The sequence below is a fragment of the Pseudopodoces humilis genome, chromosome 8 (genome assembly GCF_049639895.1).
Source record: "Pseudopodoces humilis isolate 2021_Gansu_Grassland_sample_001 chromosome 8, ASM4963989v1, whole genome shotgun sequence".
In the NCBI taxonomy this organism is placed as follows: Eukaryota; Metazoa; Chordata; class Aves; order Passeriformes; family Paridae; genus Pseudopodoces; species Pseudopodoces humilis.
The window spans coordinates 5,786,284-5,801,976 of NC_142207.1; the positions used below are offsets into that span (position 1 = coordinate 5,786,284).

Below are 15,693 nucleotides of genomic sequence, written 5' to 3' on the forward strand. Positions count from 1 at the left end.
GTTTTGCTGCTGCATTAACTACACCTAGTTTTGGCCCTAACAGGTATTTTGTATCAACAAGGCTTTAGTCTGTTGGACCTCTTCACATTTTATGAATTTTTATGCACTTGACCCAAGACCTTTCAAATCCTGTGTGATAAACCAACACATAAATTAATTACCATACGTGTAACTGCATTAGAAGACTACACTCCTAATACAAAATGGTTTGCTTAAATAGCTGGACCACTGATGTTAACATGTAAAAAAACAGATACATAGTATGTCCATGAAGATCCAAAGGAAATGACATGTATTTATCAAGAGCTATTTACTTATCACAACAAGCAGGTAAGCACATTCCAGGTCTTACATTAAAAAAAATAAAATAAGCAAGTCCTTTTCCATTTCCTCATTTTTCACAGCTCACCAGTTTTAAATCATTCCTGGTATGTTCCCATATAAAGACACTTGCATGATGACTCTGTCATGCATCAATTTTACTGGTAGAGGATGAAGCTCTCCAGAACCAAATTCACACCGAGACAGGCCCTCAACAGACAGCAATTCAGAGGCTGAAGTAAATAGTTTTGAACTGTGACAGAATTTCTCCAAGTGACGCATGAACTCCAGTCCATCAAGGTCTCTTAGTCTCCAGGCAGAGACAAGCATCACTATTATCCCTGGTTCCTGAGGAACTGGGATCAGCTCTGCTCTAAACAGTTTGGCTCAGGACAAGAAGTCAGTGCATTAAAGGAACAGTGACTATCCAGAAATGTTCAGCACTCACCCTCAGCTGGAAGGGCCAGGATGGACCTGCTCCTGCTTTGAGTGCCCTCGGTGTTTTTGCTGGAGCAGGAGTGGGAGCAGGGGGACCACGGGGACCACTCGCTGACAACGCAGTCTCTCGCACAAGGGACTTCACAGGCCACCACCTTGGGATGGGGAAGCTCTGAGCAGAGGTGGTGTGGTACTTCTTCACCTGGAACAAACGAAACAAGATAGACATGGAGGGAGGCACAGCTTGGTTCAACACCCACAGCCTGCAGCAAACAGACTGACTTCACATCAAATGTCCACCTGCCCGTGCAGGAATATGCTACTGAACAACATGTGGTGAGGCTTCAGGCTGCAAAGTGTAATACTTGAACAGCTATCTAAAAAATTTATTCAGGAAAGCAAAGAAGACAAAAACGTGTTTCAAGCTCGGTGTGTGACATCTTGGCTGCAGTCCACTCTCTGAAGCAGGTAAGAGAAAGGAATGAGATAATCTCATCAGTAGAAAGCTGCAATATATTAACAGAATAGTTGATACAATACTATATCAATATGTTAATACCCCTGTATCAACAGAAGCAATGATAATTCCCCCATATTTTCTAGCAACCCCTACCTACAGAACTTATTTTCCACAGTACAAATTGTGCAGGTCCCCAGACAAGTCAGATTTTTTTTTTCACATAGGCCAGAGAAGTATTTGGCAGATGTTTTAGTCCTTCCCCTTCAGCCTCACTAGAATGAGCCACTCTTATTTCTGACCCTTGCTTCTCACCAAACAGCTAGATCTAAAATTACTAATCTGTTGGGCCACCACCATCCAAAAGAGAAATACTTTCTGCTGCAGATGAACCAAGGGACCTGGACCAAAGCAGACCTCCTGATGAGAAGCATCTTTCCAAAAGCCCTTTCAACAAGGACAATGGGGAAAAACCTACCAACCCAAAGAACAACTGCCAGAATGAGCAGCAAAAGAAGGCACATGCGGAATACAACACAGGAAACTGTCATTTTTAGAAAGGAAAATAAAAGAAACTATTTTTTTAAATAAGAAATTTGAGTAATTCATAGAATTCACAAGGACATCATAACTCATAAAAATTCTTAAAATAAAACTCCATCAGTACTCAATTACACCCAATGTCTTACAAATGTATTTTAAGCAGTGAACAGTCATGACTGACCTTGCTACACTGTTCTATTATTTAGTACTTCTGAATCCTCAGGAAACTTTAGCTACATAACTGAAGTTTCGAGAAGCTCAACTGTTTATAAACAAAAGGGTCGCACCACATGTTACCTCCTCTTTTGGCCTTGTAATTGTTACAAACCTCTCCTTCAAGGTTTCTTTAATTATGAACCTTGGAAAAAAAACCATAATGACTATCCAGGCTTAATTATACACAAGAAAAAAAAATTATAATGGCAGAAAGTGCCTCTTTCACCTCACGCTCCAGGTACAGGCTCCATAACAAGGCAGCCCAGGAAGCAATTATAACTGGGAGGGTAGGAAACTGTGCTGCTTTTACAAGAGCCCACATCTACAAGTGAGTAAATAAGAGAGGCAGGCTGTGAGCACATAAAGCTGTCAACAGCACGGCACTATTATCTGCAGATGCATCCCTAAATGAAGACAGGCTCATCGCCCTCGAGGCACAGATAAAACTTTTCATGCGTATTATGAGAAGGAACAGCGGATCCAGCAGGCAATCAGACTGCAAGATATGGTTAAAAATACTTTGGTTTTATACTCCCTTTCCTTTTCACTCACCTGCAAAGGCTCGATGTGCCCAGTCTTTGCACCACCCCCCTACAGAGAGCCCCCATCCATCGGTGCTGCAATTGGCATCCCAAGGAAAACCAAGCTGAATCCACTTTGACCAGCCCCCGTATCACCACTGCTGCTTTGCATGCTCACCTAATGCTGAGAACTACCTTCAGAAAAAAAACAGTGTGAAAACAGCAAATAAACCTGTAAGCCTTATTCCAGCTGTCTTCCCAAGTCACTTAAGTGTCAAAATCCCTGCTAACGTTTTGGCAGCTTGTCGTACGGCAGCAGGTAACGGCAGGGCGGCTTGGGCAGGCTGATTTTAGGAGTCAATGGTACAGTAGCATCAAGAGATTACATGGTTTGGTGAAGCAGAGTGAAACATCTGTCCTCCTCTCCCATGACTGACAGGGAAGCACATGGACAGGCTGGGACAGGCTTCAGAACCAGACGGGATGAGATGGGACACAGGCCCTGAAAGCGTGAGCCCCACGCCTGCATCGGCAGCACAGGTTATCTGTTACATCAGGACTTCATGGCCAGAAAGTGCCAAATTCTGAATTTAGCCCAAATTTTTTTCCACTGATCAGACTGTGCTACAGATCTGAGCATAAGAGAAGAACTACTTGCTGAAAGGCAAGAGAGCCTTTCCACTGATTTAATCAGACTTTAAAAAACCCAACCCACTCCTCTCAGAAGATGATTTAAATCAAACACTTGGGGCCCCTTTGGAGTGGCTTTTTCTACCCAATAGCTCACATGGCACATATTGTGGAGTGACCACCCTGTGGGGAAGGGAGGCAAACACACTTTCAACTTCTTCCTTCCATGATTTCTTTTCACACTGGATTTACAGCAGGTGACAGCAACAGCAACACTGCAAAAAGAGGCTGCAATTCACAGTTCTTGGGCAAAGAAAGGAAGCTTTGTGCTTTGTTAGAAAGAGTTTACCACCGGGTGCATGAAGGTACAATTCAACACTCACTTTGATTTACTTTATAGCTCCATTCACCGTGGTCAGGTTTAATTACTGCCTTCTATTACTGCAGAAGGGGAATTTCTTCTGTACCAGCTGCCTGGCAGAAAATTCTCCGAAAACTCCTGTATACTACAAAGGGAGGTAATAATCTTTCATTTTCCATGAAAAATACTAGAACAGGATATAGCTGAAGTGTGCTTTATGCATTGTCGCAGATTTAAAGGGAATATTAAATTCTCAAGAGCTTCCAAACTGTCCACTCAGTGCCTTGAAGGTGTAATTCTTATCTCACATACGGCTGAATAATTTTTCTGGATCTTTCCATAATCTTTACATGCACAAGCATGTTCTATGGGGCCAGATGGGGGATCCACCCAAATCTACTGAAGGCTCACCACGCCACTGTCCATCTTTTACCTGAAGTTCTGGTTATCCAGGAAAGTCCCAGAGGTGACTGGTGTCTGGAGGTTGGCAAATATGACACCCAGCTACAAGAAGGGCTGGAAGGAGGATCCAGGCAACTTCAGGCCTGCAGCTTGACCTCAGGACCAAGAAAGGTCATGGAGTAGATCATCTTGAATGCTATCACATGGCCTATACAGCACAACCAGGGAACCATTCCTGGCCACCATGCATTTAGGAAAAGCAGGTCCCGCTTAACCTGATCTCCTTCTATGACAAGGTGACCCACTTAATGGATGAGGGAACAGCTGTAGCTGTATCTATCTGGACTTTATCAAAGCCTTTGGACCACTTTCCACAGCATTCTCCTGGAGAAACTGGCTGCCCATGGCTTGGACTGGCACAGTTTGCTGGGTAAAAACCTGTCTGACATCCAGTCCCAGGGAGTGGTGGTGACTGGAGCTCCATCCAGCTGGGGTTGTCACCAGTGGTGCTTCCCAGGGCCCAGCACCGGGCCCAGCCCTGGTTAATGTCTTTACTGATGATCTGTGGGGTTGAAGGCACTCTCAGCAAGTTCATAGACAACACCAAACTGGGCAGGAGTGTGGATCTGCTGGAGAGCAGGAAGGCTCTGCAGGGGATCTGGACAGGCTGGATCAAAGGGCCGAGGCCAGTTTTGTGAGGTTCAACAAGGCCAGGAGCCAGGTCCTGCACTTGGGTGACAGAAGCCCCAAGCATCTCTCCAGGCTGGAGGGTAGCCAGTGGAAAAGCACCTGTGGGTGCTGGACAGCAGCAGCTGAGAGCAAGAGCACAACCAGACACCATCACCTGAGAGCACAACCCACATGATCCAGCTTCTGATCTGCCCAAGGTGCAAGAACTGAAACAGCACCCTCAGCATGCCCAGAGCCCTGATCCCTCTCACACGCTCTTCATTTCATGCCTTAAGCACTGATTGTTCCCAGCCTTGCTGAAAGCTTGCTTTCCTAAAAGAAGCTGTAGTTAAGAAAAATGTTACAGTTTTCTATTCAAAATGCTTTATTGAAAGCATCCTGGCCAACTCTAATGGCATTTTTTTAAACTGATTGCCTTGTACTTGAATAGTTTAGTGACTATAAAGCTAAATACTCAAGATATACCCAACAGATAGCATTTTACAGGAAAGATTTAATCCTTTTTCTTTCATGTCAGGGTGTAATAATTACAAAAGAGAAGACAAGCATGGCATTTTTGTAAATATATTTGCTAACAAAGTCGCTCATTACCTAATGTACTGGTCCCTCACTTGAATTCTTTAACAAGGTGGCAGAGAAGCACCATTCTGAGTGGAATTTTTAATTCACCTAAAAGCAAAATAAATTCTTCCCAATGAGGGAAACAAAATAAGGAATGAACTAAAATCCTCCTTGAAGAGCTTGCGTTTTTTCCAGAAATTTTTTTTTTTTTCATTGTCTTTTGCATTCCAGAAGGAGAAGCCACTCCCACAGTCCTGAGTAATGCACTTCATGGTGAGGCACTGAACCAAGAGGAATGTTTTGTTTGGAATCAGTCCAATAATAAACTGCACCTGTCTGATTTACACCCTGCCTTGCAGCTCTGGTGCATTGTCTCATTCTTCCCAGTGACCTGTTGTGCCCATCTCCCATGACACAGTTTTTAATTACTCCTGCCAAGGACATCCCTCCTGGCTCAGGAAAAAGGGAATGTCCACTGAACAGGAGACTACTAAGGCAGCAATAATAAAAATCCCATCAGGCAGCAGGAATCAAAAGATCAACTCAATAACAAACCAAGTGTTCTCCTTTTGACATTCAATAATATAATACCATGCTCATTTTTTAGAAAGAAAAATTGGAAAGTCATTTTGAACTTTTTAGGTTTGAACATGTTTGGAGCCTCAAGTGACCTCCATGATGGGAAAAAGCCCAAGACAAAGGAATTGCACTTCAGACTGTTCTGCATTGCTACCTAGAAGTTCAGAAAATTTAATTTTTGCACAAGTGACTGCTGCAAAAATGCTGCATACTTAATGACAATTACCAGTTTGCCATCAATATTTCTCCTTGTAGTATTTCAAATTATTCAGTGGAAATGATGAAGCTGTCACTGAAAATACTATACGTATCGTAAAATTTTACATCCCACTTAAATCTCAGAAAAGAATGACAATAAACTTTGATTAAATACTTGCCTGTAACAGAGTAAGATGTCAACAGGCAGCAGTAAATTCGGAGGGATTCCTACTGACTGCATGCCAGTTTGCTGAGAGCAACTGCATGCAGAGAAACTGTGCTGGCAGGATCCTGGCCTGGGCATCTCATCAACTAAAGAAAATGTCACATTTAAACGCAGTAACAATCAAATTACAATAGGAGAAATTTCTTATAACCCTCCTGAATGTCTTCATCTCATCACAACATCACAGATTTACTTTTTTTCCCAGGCTGCACAACCGGCTTCAGAGAAGAAAGCATCCAGGGCTTCCTGTGCTCAGTCATCTCCAAAGATGAATGTCACACTCCACTGAAATCCTGGCTCCTGCCTGACTTTGCTTAACGCCAGTCAACAGGTAAGAACATGGGAGAAGAGAGGTGTCAGTTTGTCAGGGAAAGCAGTGGTGTATGGAGTAAATTTAATTGCACTGGTCCATCACTATTATCAGAGCCTCATGGAGGGGAAGGGGATGCAAAAGAGATTAAGAGGAAGGGAGGTCGAGAGCGTGAAAGAAGGTGAAGCTGTGAAATAGAACAAGCCATTCATGACAGACAAGAGGAAACAAACACAAATAAACCAGGACATTCTTTGGGGGGAAAAAACAAAAGAGATGAGACAATCTTTAAGGTTTTGAGTCAGAAGACTTGGTCAAATGCCACTACAAAAACATTTTTAATCACATAATGCAAAATAAAGAAAAAGGGAACAACAATGCAGGAAAGTATAAGGGAAAAAGTAAATACAAAAAGTACAAAAAAGGAACAGAGGCAATGATAATTAATATGAAAAAGCAATGTCTGGAAATATATTACAAAATCTCCATAAAATCAGAAGTCTCAACCAAATCCCTGCATTATTGGCCACAATCCTGTCTGTTACCTACGTCCAAGTGATCATTAGAGAGGTTATGAGAAAAAGATGATGACGAGTACAGAAAAAAAGCAGTATCTGTTTTTCTTCCCTATACATCCTCTACTGCAATTTGGACTGTTTATCCACAATTCTTTTCTCTCTTTATGTAAATGCACTTAAGGAAACTCATTTGTGGCACCAAGGAAGCTCCACAAAAGCTCAGCACACGAAAGGCACGTCAGTGAGCAGCTGCCAGGCCTGCAGAGAAGGTCCCAGAACACCTCAGTGCTCCACACTCAAGGTTAAAACAACCAACACACCTGCAGGAGGTTACCCATGGAGAGATCAGCTCTGCTGTGTCTCCTACCCCACACAAGAAAGACAAGTTGTCACTTCAAGGAATTTGCTGCACCTTCACCTGCTGAGCTTGGGCATAGAAGCAAAATTAGTCCTACCTCATGACTGTTTGCACAATCCCTCCTGAATGGAAGAGAAATTGCTCAAGTGGCAGCTGAAAGTAAACATGGTTCACTGTATCCCCAGAGAAAAGGATGGAAATTAAGGCTGCTGTTCGTAATAATTAACACAGCGCAGCAATCTGAAAACTTAAAAGTATAGGAATATAACATAATCCATATTAGTGTTCTGCAGGACTTTTTTTTCCTTTCTTTCCAATTTTCCCTTTTTTTCTCTCCATATCATTCCTCCTTGTAAATGAGGGAATCTACACAGGTGGGTTGATCAAGACTGATTGCAATTAAGATTTATTGTTGAAATTGCTTCTATGGTATAATTGAAACAGGTGTCCTTCTATTTCCTTCTGTGTACTGCTTTGTTCCAAATGCTAAACAACACAAAATATTGTAGAAACCAATTACGCAAATAATTCCAATGTATTAAAATATTATAAAATATACATATATTCTCAAAGCTTTGAGGAAAAAAGTATTAGTGGACTTGTTCATTCCAATAGTGTACAAAATCCACTTCATCTTATATCTTTGCACAGGACAGAATACTTTTAGTGGAAGAATTCAGGCATTTTAGTTCAGAAAAAAAGAAGCTGGCATTTTACACCCAATGTATCACACCTGTGAATTTCCAAATATTTTATTTTTGAAAACTTTAAGTCCCATCTTCAATCTCAAAACTTGAAAAAAAATAAATTATAAGGGGCTTATTACAAAGAGAAAATTAATTGTGCCCTCACACAGCCATTGACCCCAATAAGAAAACTTTTGTGTTCAGACATGGAAAAATACAAAGCTCTTGTACCCTCTGGCTTGATTATTATGACTTTTCTTCAGATTATGCTACTCTTAATAATGACATGCCTTGCTCATTTCCTCATAAGCATGAGAAACCTATCACTGATTGTTAGCCAAGTGATATTCCCAAAGTAAATTGGCAATTTGCAATGTATTGGGAATAGCAGACCCTTTTTCTCTAGTAGCCCCAGAAACCACCCCAAAAATGAGTTGGCATTAACATAGGACACTGAAAATTTGTAAACAATAGTACAGCAGATGAGGTTGATCTAAGTTGGCAAAAGTCTTGTTTTCAGATACAGTGAATGCTAATGATAATAAATAATTGGAAATACCATCTGGACTCTTTAAAAAACATCTTTCTCCGAGTCTGCAATTGAATCTCTACAAAAAGAGGATCAATGCAAAAGAAAATGAAAACAGTAAATTAAAATTAGATTTATGCCAACTACTTAAAACTAAGAGCTCATTTAGAAGCAGTTAACACAAAAATGTGTTCTAGTTCAGCTGCAGAGTCTGGCCTAAGCTCATAAAGCAACTCTGAGAGCTCCCACTATCCATCAGGAAATGTTCAGAGTCTGCAGGACCAAATACTAGGCTATTTTTTATTTTTATGATTACTACTATCTTTTTCAATTTTGTCTCTAATTGATCCACAAATCTCAGAACTGAGCTTTTAAAAACTGCAATAAAGAAAATACACCCAGTACCAGAGATGATCATTAGTCAAGGGTCTAGATGAATGTCTGAGAACTGTTCTTGACCAAAAACAATACGAACAGCAAGCCATGACCTTCGGTTCTTGAGAACTTCCCACTGCACACCCAGGTTTAGCCAAGTAGCAACTGTGCATGTAAAGTGCATTAGACATTTCTTCAGCTGAGTTAAGTTACTTCTGGCTAATGTACCCTGACCTCTGCTTGAACCATTTTTACATAATAAAGCTGTGAATTTTAGACAGAGTGTTTATTAATTCCCACTGTATTTTGCATAGATCATTTAGTACTTAAAATGGGGATAAATCAAATGTAGGAAACACAATATTAACAATATTTTCTGTGTGCTTCCACTTGCCTAGGAGGTGGAACTCTAATTACATCATTAATAACAATGCCTGCATTTTCAGTCAGTAGTGTATCATTCCTCTAGTGCCATTTAAACTGCATTTGGTCTCTAAACTGCTCCACCCTCTGGAACTGGTTCACTGATTATACTGGAACAGTATAATCCTGCTTACATCTCAACTACCTTGGCATCAAGAGAAGAATTTAAAGGTAGGAACCACTTCTGACCTAAAATGGTTTATTTAGAAAAGTTTCTTGATATTTTCTCTCTCCAAAAGTTTCTATAGATTTAAAGGCGACAGCTGCTTTCAGGAACAAAACAAAATAAAAATCTATCAATGTTTTTCCCAATTATTCAGCATCCAAACTGTTTAAAACACACTGAAAAAAAAATAGGGTGTGTGTGCACCAAGAGCTGCTTGGTTTTCCCAAACTGAGTGACAGAGCTAAAACCTGAAGACTATATTAAAAAATGTCAAAAAAAAAAGGTCAGTGCCAATGCTTTTGTAGTGCCCTCATGGTACACCCTGGGCTCTCAGGAAAAGAGAGGGAGGTGACAGAGGACAACAAAAAGGAAGGTAAGGGAAGAAAACCCAGGAGAAGGAATTGACTTTGTTGTCAAAATTTCACTGAACTGGGGCTGCCTCAGAGAGGCTGAAGGACCATGTGCTGATGTGGAAGCTCAGACAAACGATGTTTGCTGGGTTCAGTGCCAGCAGCTGCCCTCCCACACTGACCTGGTCCTTCTTTACTCCAAAGTAGAAATCACAAAAAAGAAAGAACCCCAAAGGGTCCAGATTGACACCAACCACTCATCCCCTAACAGATTTTCCAGCTCCTGTAGGAGAGCTGCTATTTTAACTTTGCTACCAGATTAAAGAAAAATACAGAATCAGTAAATGGAATCAGATGAGCACACCTCACCCCATTTTTAATCACTCTGAAGTGTCGAAGCTGTCAGGAGACATTTGGACATGCTTTTCACATATAAGAATAGAAACACAAAAAGCAAAGAATATCCGGCTAAAATTTGGTTTTCCACCACTAAATTTCTTTGTGTGAAAAAAGCAATAATCTCTCTGCAACTTAGAAAATATTTTTGTTCTGATTATTCAGCTATTAAAATAGGAAAGTGTCGTTTTATGACAATTGCTTTCGGCAGGAGATATTTTACACTTATATTTGCAAGGAATAGGAATATAAGGAAGAACAATATTAAAACCTTCAGCGTTAATCTGTATTTTCAAAGCTAAGCACATTTTGACAAACTTTCTAATAGACACTGTTCAAAATTCATAACATATATGAGCATGATTACATTATTCTAATTTATTTTCTCTCCTCTCATGCACAGCAATAAAATTTTACCTTTGAACTTATATTTATTACAACTTTCACTCTATGGAGGGCATGCAGGCACAGAAATATAATAAAGCTCTGCTAATTCCATACATTATTGAAATCCTAACAGTGCAAATGGTATCTTACTGTCTTCATGCATACTTAAAATTTCAATCCAAAACCTATTCCATTAAAAGAGATGGTTAACCAACAGTATGTGTTTTTTATACATTTGCAAATTACTGTAGTAGAATTATATCTTATATATTCAGAAAAAATTATGTAATACTAGTGTTTGTTTTGGTGTTGTAAGCAAAAATTTGATAGATGCTAAATAATTGAGAGCTCCATCCATCAGGGTCCTAAGCACTATAAAAATGCAGAGAGGGGAAATGCTACAGAATAACCTTTACTCTCTCATGGGCTGCTGTAAATTGTGTGTAATTCCAGCAGTAAAAATCCCACTGACTTTCCCAAACTGTGAAGTGTACAGCTATGCAGGATCACTTTGAACAAAACAAAGCACAAAAGGAATTTGGACCAGGAGGATTAAGGGTCACCCATAAAACAACAATACCCAGCCAAGGAAAACATCAGGACTAACACACAAGAGAAATTTGGGGCATCTCTTATCTTGGTGGACAGAACAACTGATCCAGCAATCCAGGTGAGGGAGGAGCTCCTGCAGTCAAGTAGATGGCAAAGTGTAAAAGCTGACTCAAACTGCAAGTGCAATATTGGCACGAGCTCCTTTCTCCTCGCAAAGGTCAGTGCGCACATTAGCTCCAGCTCCATCGATTAGCAGCTGAGATAGCAGCGCTCACACGCTCCTCGGAGTCATCAGCAAAAGAGACAAGGGGGTGACTTTCTGCATACCATGTCCTCATCACATTCCAGGTAACTGTTCACTCACAGATAAGGCACAAAAAGAGAAAAAGCAGCAGAACAGAGTCCTCTGAAAACATTAACAGAAACAACCACCTTTATGTTTGGCACTGAGGCATCAAAAATGATAGCTATTATTATGGCTGTAATTACATGGCTGGGACTCAGAAGAATTCCATTTTGCTTCCCGGGAAACACAGCCACGTGTTTGACATCTGAATCCAGAGGAACAGGTCTCCCCGCCACAGCCAGTTTGCAGGTTGCCTGCAGGACCTGAAGACACGCTTCCAGAAATGCATGCAAAGGGCTCCCAAACTCATGGGGTCCTCCTGAGGCAGACAGTACCAATCCTCAATTTCAGATCAAATTTAACCTACTGAGCCCTTCTGTGCCATGGCAAACCCAGACAAGTCAAAACTCACCTTTACATGAATTCCCAACACCAAAGAGCAATGCAAGGAGCAGTTCACCACAGCAAACTATGATGGTGTGTCTCTCCTACATGAAGGTGAACTTTCAGTATCAGCTATCCCAGCAACAGAGCCAGAATTCAACGAACTTCTCAGAAATGGGGTCTCAACCAAGTCTGGTTTAGAGAGGAATACTCACATTTACAAAGTAAGGAGAAAGATTTTTCTCCTTACCCAAACCAAGTAAGCAGAGCAAAATTTTTACCTGGTCTCAAGCAGTTAGTTGGAACGTATTCCATTAAGGACTTTAAGTCACCTCACTGGCAACACAACCGCCCAACATATTGAAAACCAGCAGGAAATGTTGAATTAATACATATATGCTAACAAGAACTCCTACAGCCATGAATGTTTAATCTGGCTTTTCACTAGCTGACACAGTCCCCCATGGCTGCTCTGTGGTTTTGAAGCTTTGAGACGAGGGAAGAACTAGAAGGCAAGGGCTGCAGAGCAGGGAACCACAGGAAATCAGTCAGAGGGAAAAGTCTCTGGAGAAAGCCCAGAGCAGAACGCTCACAGCAAAAGAGGCAAGGCAGAAATGTTAACAACTGGAGTGGGATGGAGGAGAGAGAGAAGGGCAGGAAAGGGAGGACCCAGGAAATCAGCCTCTCTCTTCAGTAGTTCTGGGGCTACATCTGGATCATGTGTAGAATACTTGCCAGCAATACAGAGGATTTTAACACTTGTGTGCTGTGTATACAAAGAGATGCAAACAGAATGAGTTTTCAGACAGCGCAACACTGGCTGACTGCACAGGATAACTTATTACACACTGGAAAAAAGGAAGTTCTACACACCTTTGGGGTCTTACCAATACATCTTAATGTTCTGGACCATGACAAATGATTGGATAACAACTCTTACTCCCCTTGTCATCATCCATCTTCTTAGGAGGCTTATTTCTTCAAATCCTGATGATGAACCTCTGTAGTCACTTATCTGAGCAGTGAAAATTTATTGCCTTTACTAGAAAATGAAATTCTCTTCCAGGAGAACTGCACTGGACACAAAAGGGCAAATTTCCACCCTGGAGTATATGGATGCATTTCTTTCTCCTTAGTGGAAACTATATACATTTGTCCAGTGTCAGGATTTGGACCAAGGGCTATCTCCTGTGTTAATAAGAATGGCTAATTTCCAATTAAATAAGCTTGCAGATCATAGAGATGCCCTAATGAGAAAAAAAAAAGAGATGAGGCCACATACTAATCCCGCTTTCACTGCACATATTTAATAGGGCTGCCAAGGCAAAGTCTCCAAAATACTTACTAATTACACTGGACTGCCTCCAGCTGCTGTCACTGCCAGGGATTGGGCAAAATTTGCAACAAACCAACCCACCAAGAGTTCAGAGATATTATTATTATTTTGGAAAAGTCTTGAAAGGGTCAAGAAACAAGAGAATAAAGTAGTTCAGGGCCAATTTGGACAGAAAATAGTCTGTGGACTTCATAAGCAGCTGCAGAAAAATATTTTGGCACAGCTGGAAGCAGCTCCCAAACTGGCAAGATACAAAAGTGCAGAGTAGATACTCCACAGCATTGTGTTGGAATTAAATAAACACTGTCCCCAGCAGTTACAGAACCTGTAGTGCAGACTGGAGTGTGAAAAAAAAGAAAAGCCATAGGGCAGAAGTCTATAAACCCTGCTGAAATAATCCATAAATGTTCTTTTTGTGGGCTCAGTTGCAAGATATGGTACCCCAAGGGTGGTTGTTCCCAACACAGGGAGAGCCCAAACACCAAAGGATGGCTGGAAGACCTGAAGGCACATCTCTAAGAAAATCAAGTTCCTACTTCTATCAATCAATAATGAGAACTAGCCAATCTGTGCAGGTGGAATGTGACCCTCAGGAGAAACACTACCAGGAACAGTCTCTGCAGCCTTCTCAGCAAGATGCAGTTGAGCCACCAACAGCTCGAGTCAGGAACCTCCATTCCAGCTTTACAATGCAAGAAGGGTTGAAAGAACTGCAGGTGCCCAGAGAGACACCATAAATATTGATCACAGTGCTCATTCCACTTCATTAGCCATGGAGCACACAATGGTTCCCGAGGGAGAGGAAAGGCAGAACCAATTTTAATCACACTGCCATACTAAAATGCAAACCTTGTGGAATATTATTTTAATTACTGCTGCTTATTCATGCCAATTTCAACCTAATTAAAAAAAAAAAAAAAAAAAGGTGTTTCTGGACAGTCGAAACTCAGCTGCCAGAAAGGTACATTCACACTACCTGAATCAGCCCTGTGTAATGATACACAAGAGAGCTCTGCAACCAGCAAAAAGCAGTTTTTCAGCCCAGAACCTCACCCTGGGCTCCTCAGAAACACAGGTCATTAACCAGAAGAACTTTTGCTGCTGCAGCCGTGGTGTTTCTGAGCCACAAACTGGTGTCTACCAATGAAGGGGCCCTATAAACTCAGTAACTCATTCAGACTTTCTCACTGTGGTGGGCTGACCCTGGCTGGGCACCAGGTGCCGACCAAAGCCTCTGGCCCTGCCCTCCTCAGCTGGGCAGGGGGAGAGATTATCATGGAGTATCATGGAAGGTTCATGAGGTGAGTTGAGGGCATGAAGGGATCACTCACCAGTTACAGGCAAAACAAATTCCACTCAGGGAGATCACTTTAATTACCAGGATAATGAGAAAAAAACTCTAATCTTAAAAGACCTTCTCTCCCCTCCAGGCTTCACTTTAATCCTCATTTTCTCTTCCAGAAGCCACCCCTGTAGCTCACTTGCTACCAAAACCTTGCCACTCAAAGCCAGTGCACCTACATCATACTGTACATAAATCCTAAACCATTTAACCTTCAAAAATATATGTCTGGGAACCCTGCCAGAGAATATTTGAAAGGGATTACAGAAAATGTATTAGTTGTCACTTAAAATTAAAATATGGATTTCAATTGAAACTCTATACAAGGGGGACTTTTCCCCCCAAAATCCGTTAGTTAGCAACCATGCTGAACGAAGGCAAAATCGTACAGTCAGCTCAGACTACACAGGGCAGGCTGATATATTTTAAAAGCCACATTTTTATCTACTGAAATAAAACATTTTACTTTTTTATTTTTCTACTTTAATCAGAATATAACCTCATTAAATGACAGTGTGTGAAAAGAACATATAAACTAGAAAGAAAATATAAAAACTTTCTGAATAATTTAATGTTTATTGCTTTTAGACTTTGATATTCTGGTCTTTACTACTTAAACGCAGTTTAAATGTATTACTTGCCACGGCCTTTACGCTAAACCCAGTAAGTCTGCAATTTGTGATAAAACTCCTTATCTCCCTCTTTCTGAGCCTCCTCAGAGATCCAAGGTTAATTTGCAGATAATATTACTTCATGAAATAATTATCTTAGTCCATAGTACTTAAAATAGCTAAATTCAAGAAAGATAGTTTAGCAAATGAAGCTGTTAGGGCAGCAGGATGAGGCTGCTCCCATGGGCACACACATCCCCACCTAGCAGCACCAGGTGGGCACACTCTGGGTACCCCACGCCTGGAGCAGCCACTCCCACAGGAATTCAGGACAAGGATGCTCCACGGAAGTCAGGGATCCAGCCCCACCCAACCTCCCCCTCCAAGCCCCCCAAATGCCAATGGCAAGGCAGCCTTCCTCTTCTCAGCCCCAGCACTTGCTGAAAAATTACTCTCTCCAGCCATTCTTTTTCATCCTGCT

The 15,693-nt window shown here is 41.3% G+C and overlaps 1 protein-coding gene across 1 annotated transcript in view; it reads right to left on the bottom strand.

Moving 5' to 3' along the window:
- The window catches only part of THSD7B (thrombospondin type 1 domain containing 7B), a 297,680-nt gene that overhangs the window by 133,808 nt on the left and 148,179 nt on the right, over nt 1–15,693 (bottom strand). The window contains exon 9 of the mRNA XM_005519602.2: nt 770–961. Within this exon, the coding sequence (XP_005519659.2) occupies nt 770–961 (192 nt within the window). The remainder of the gene's footprint in view (nt 1–769; nt 962–15,693) is intronic.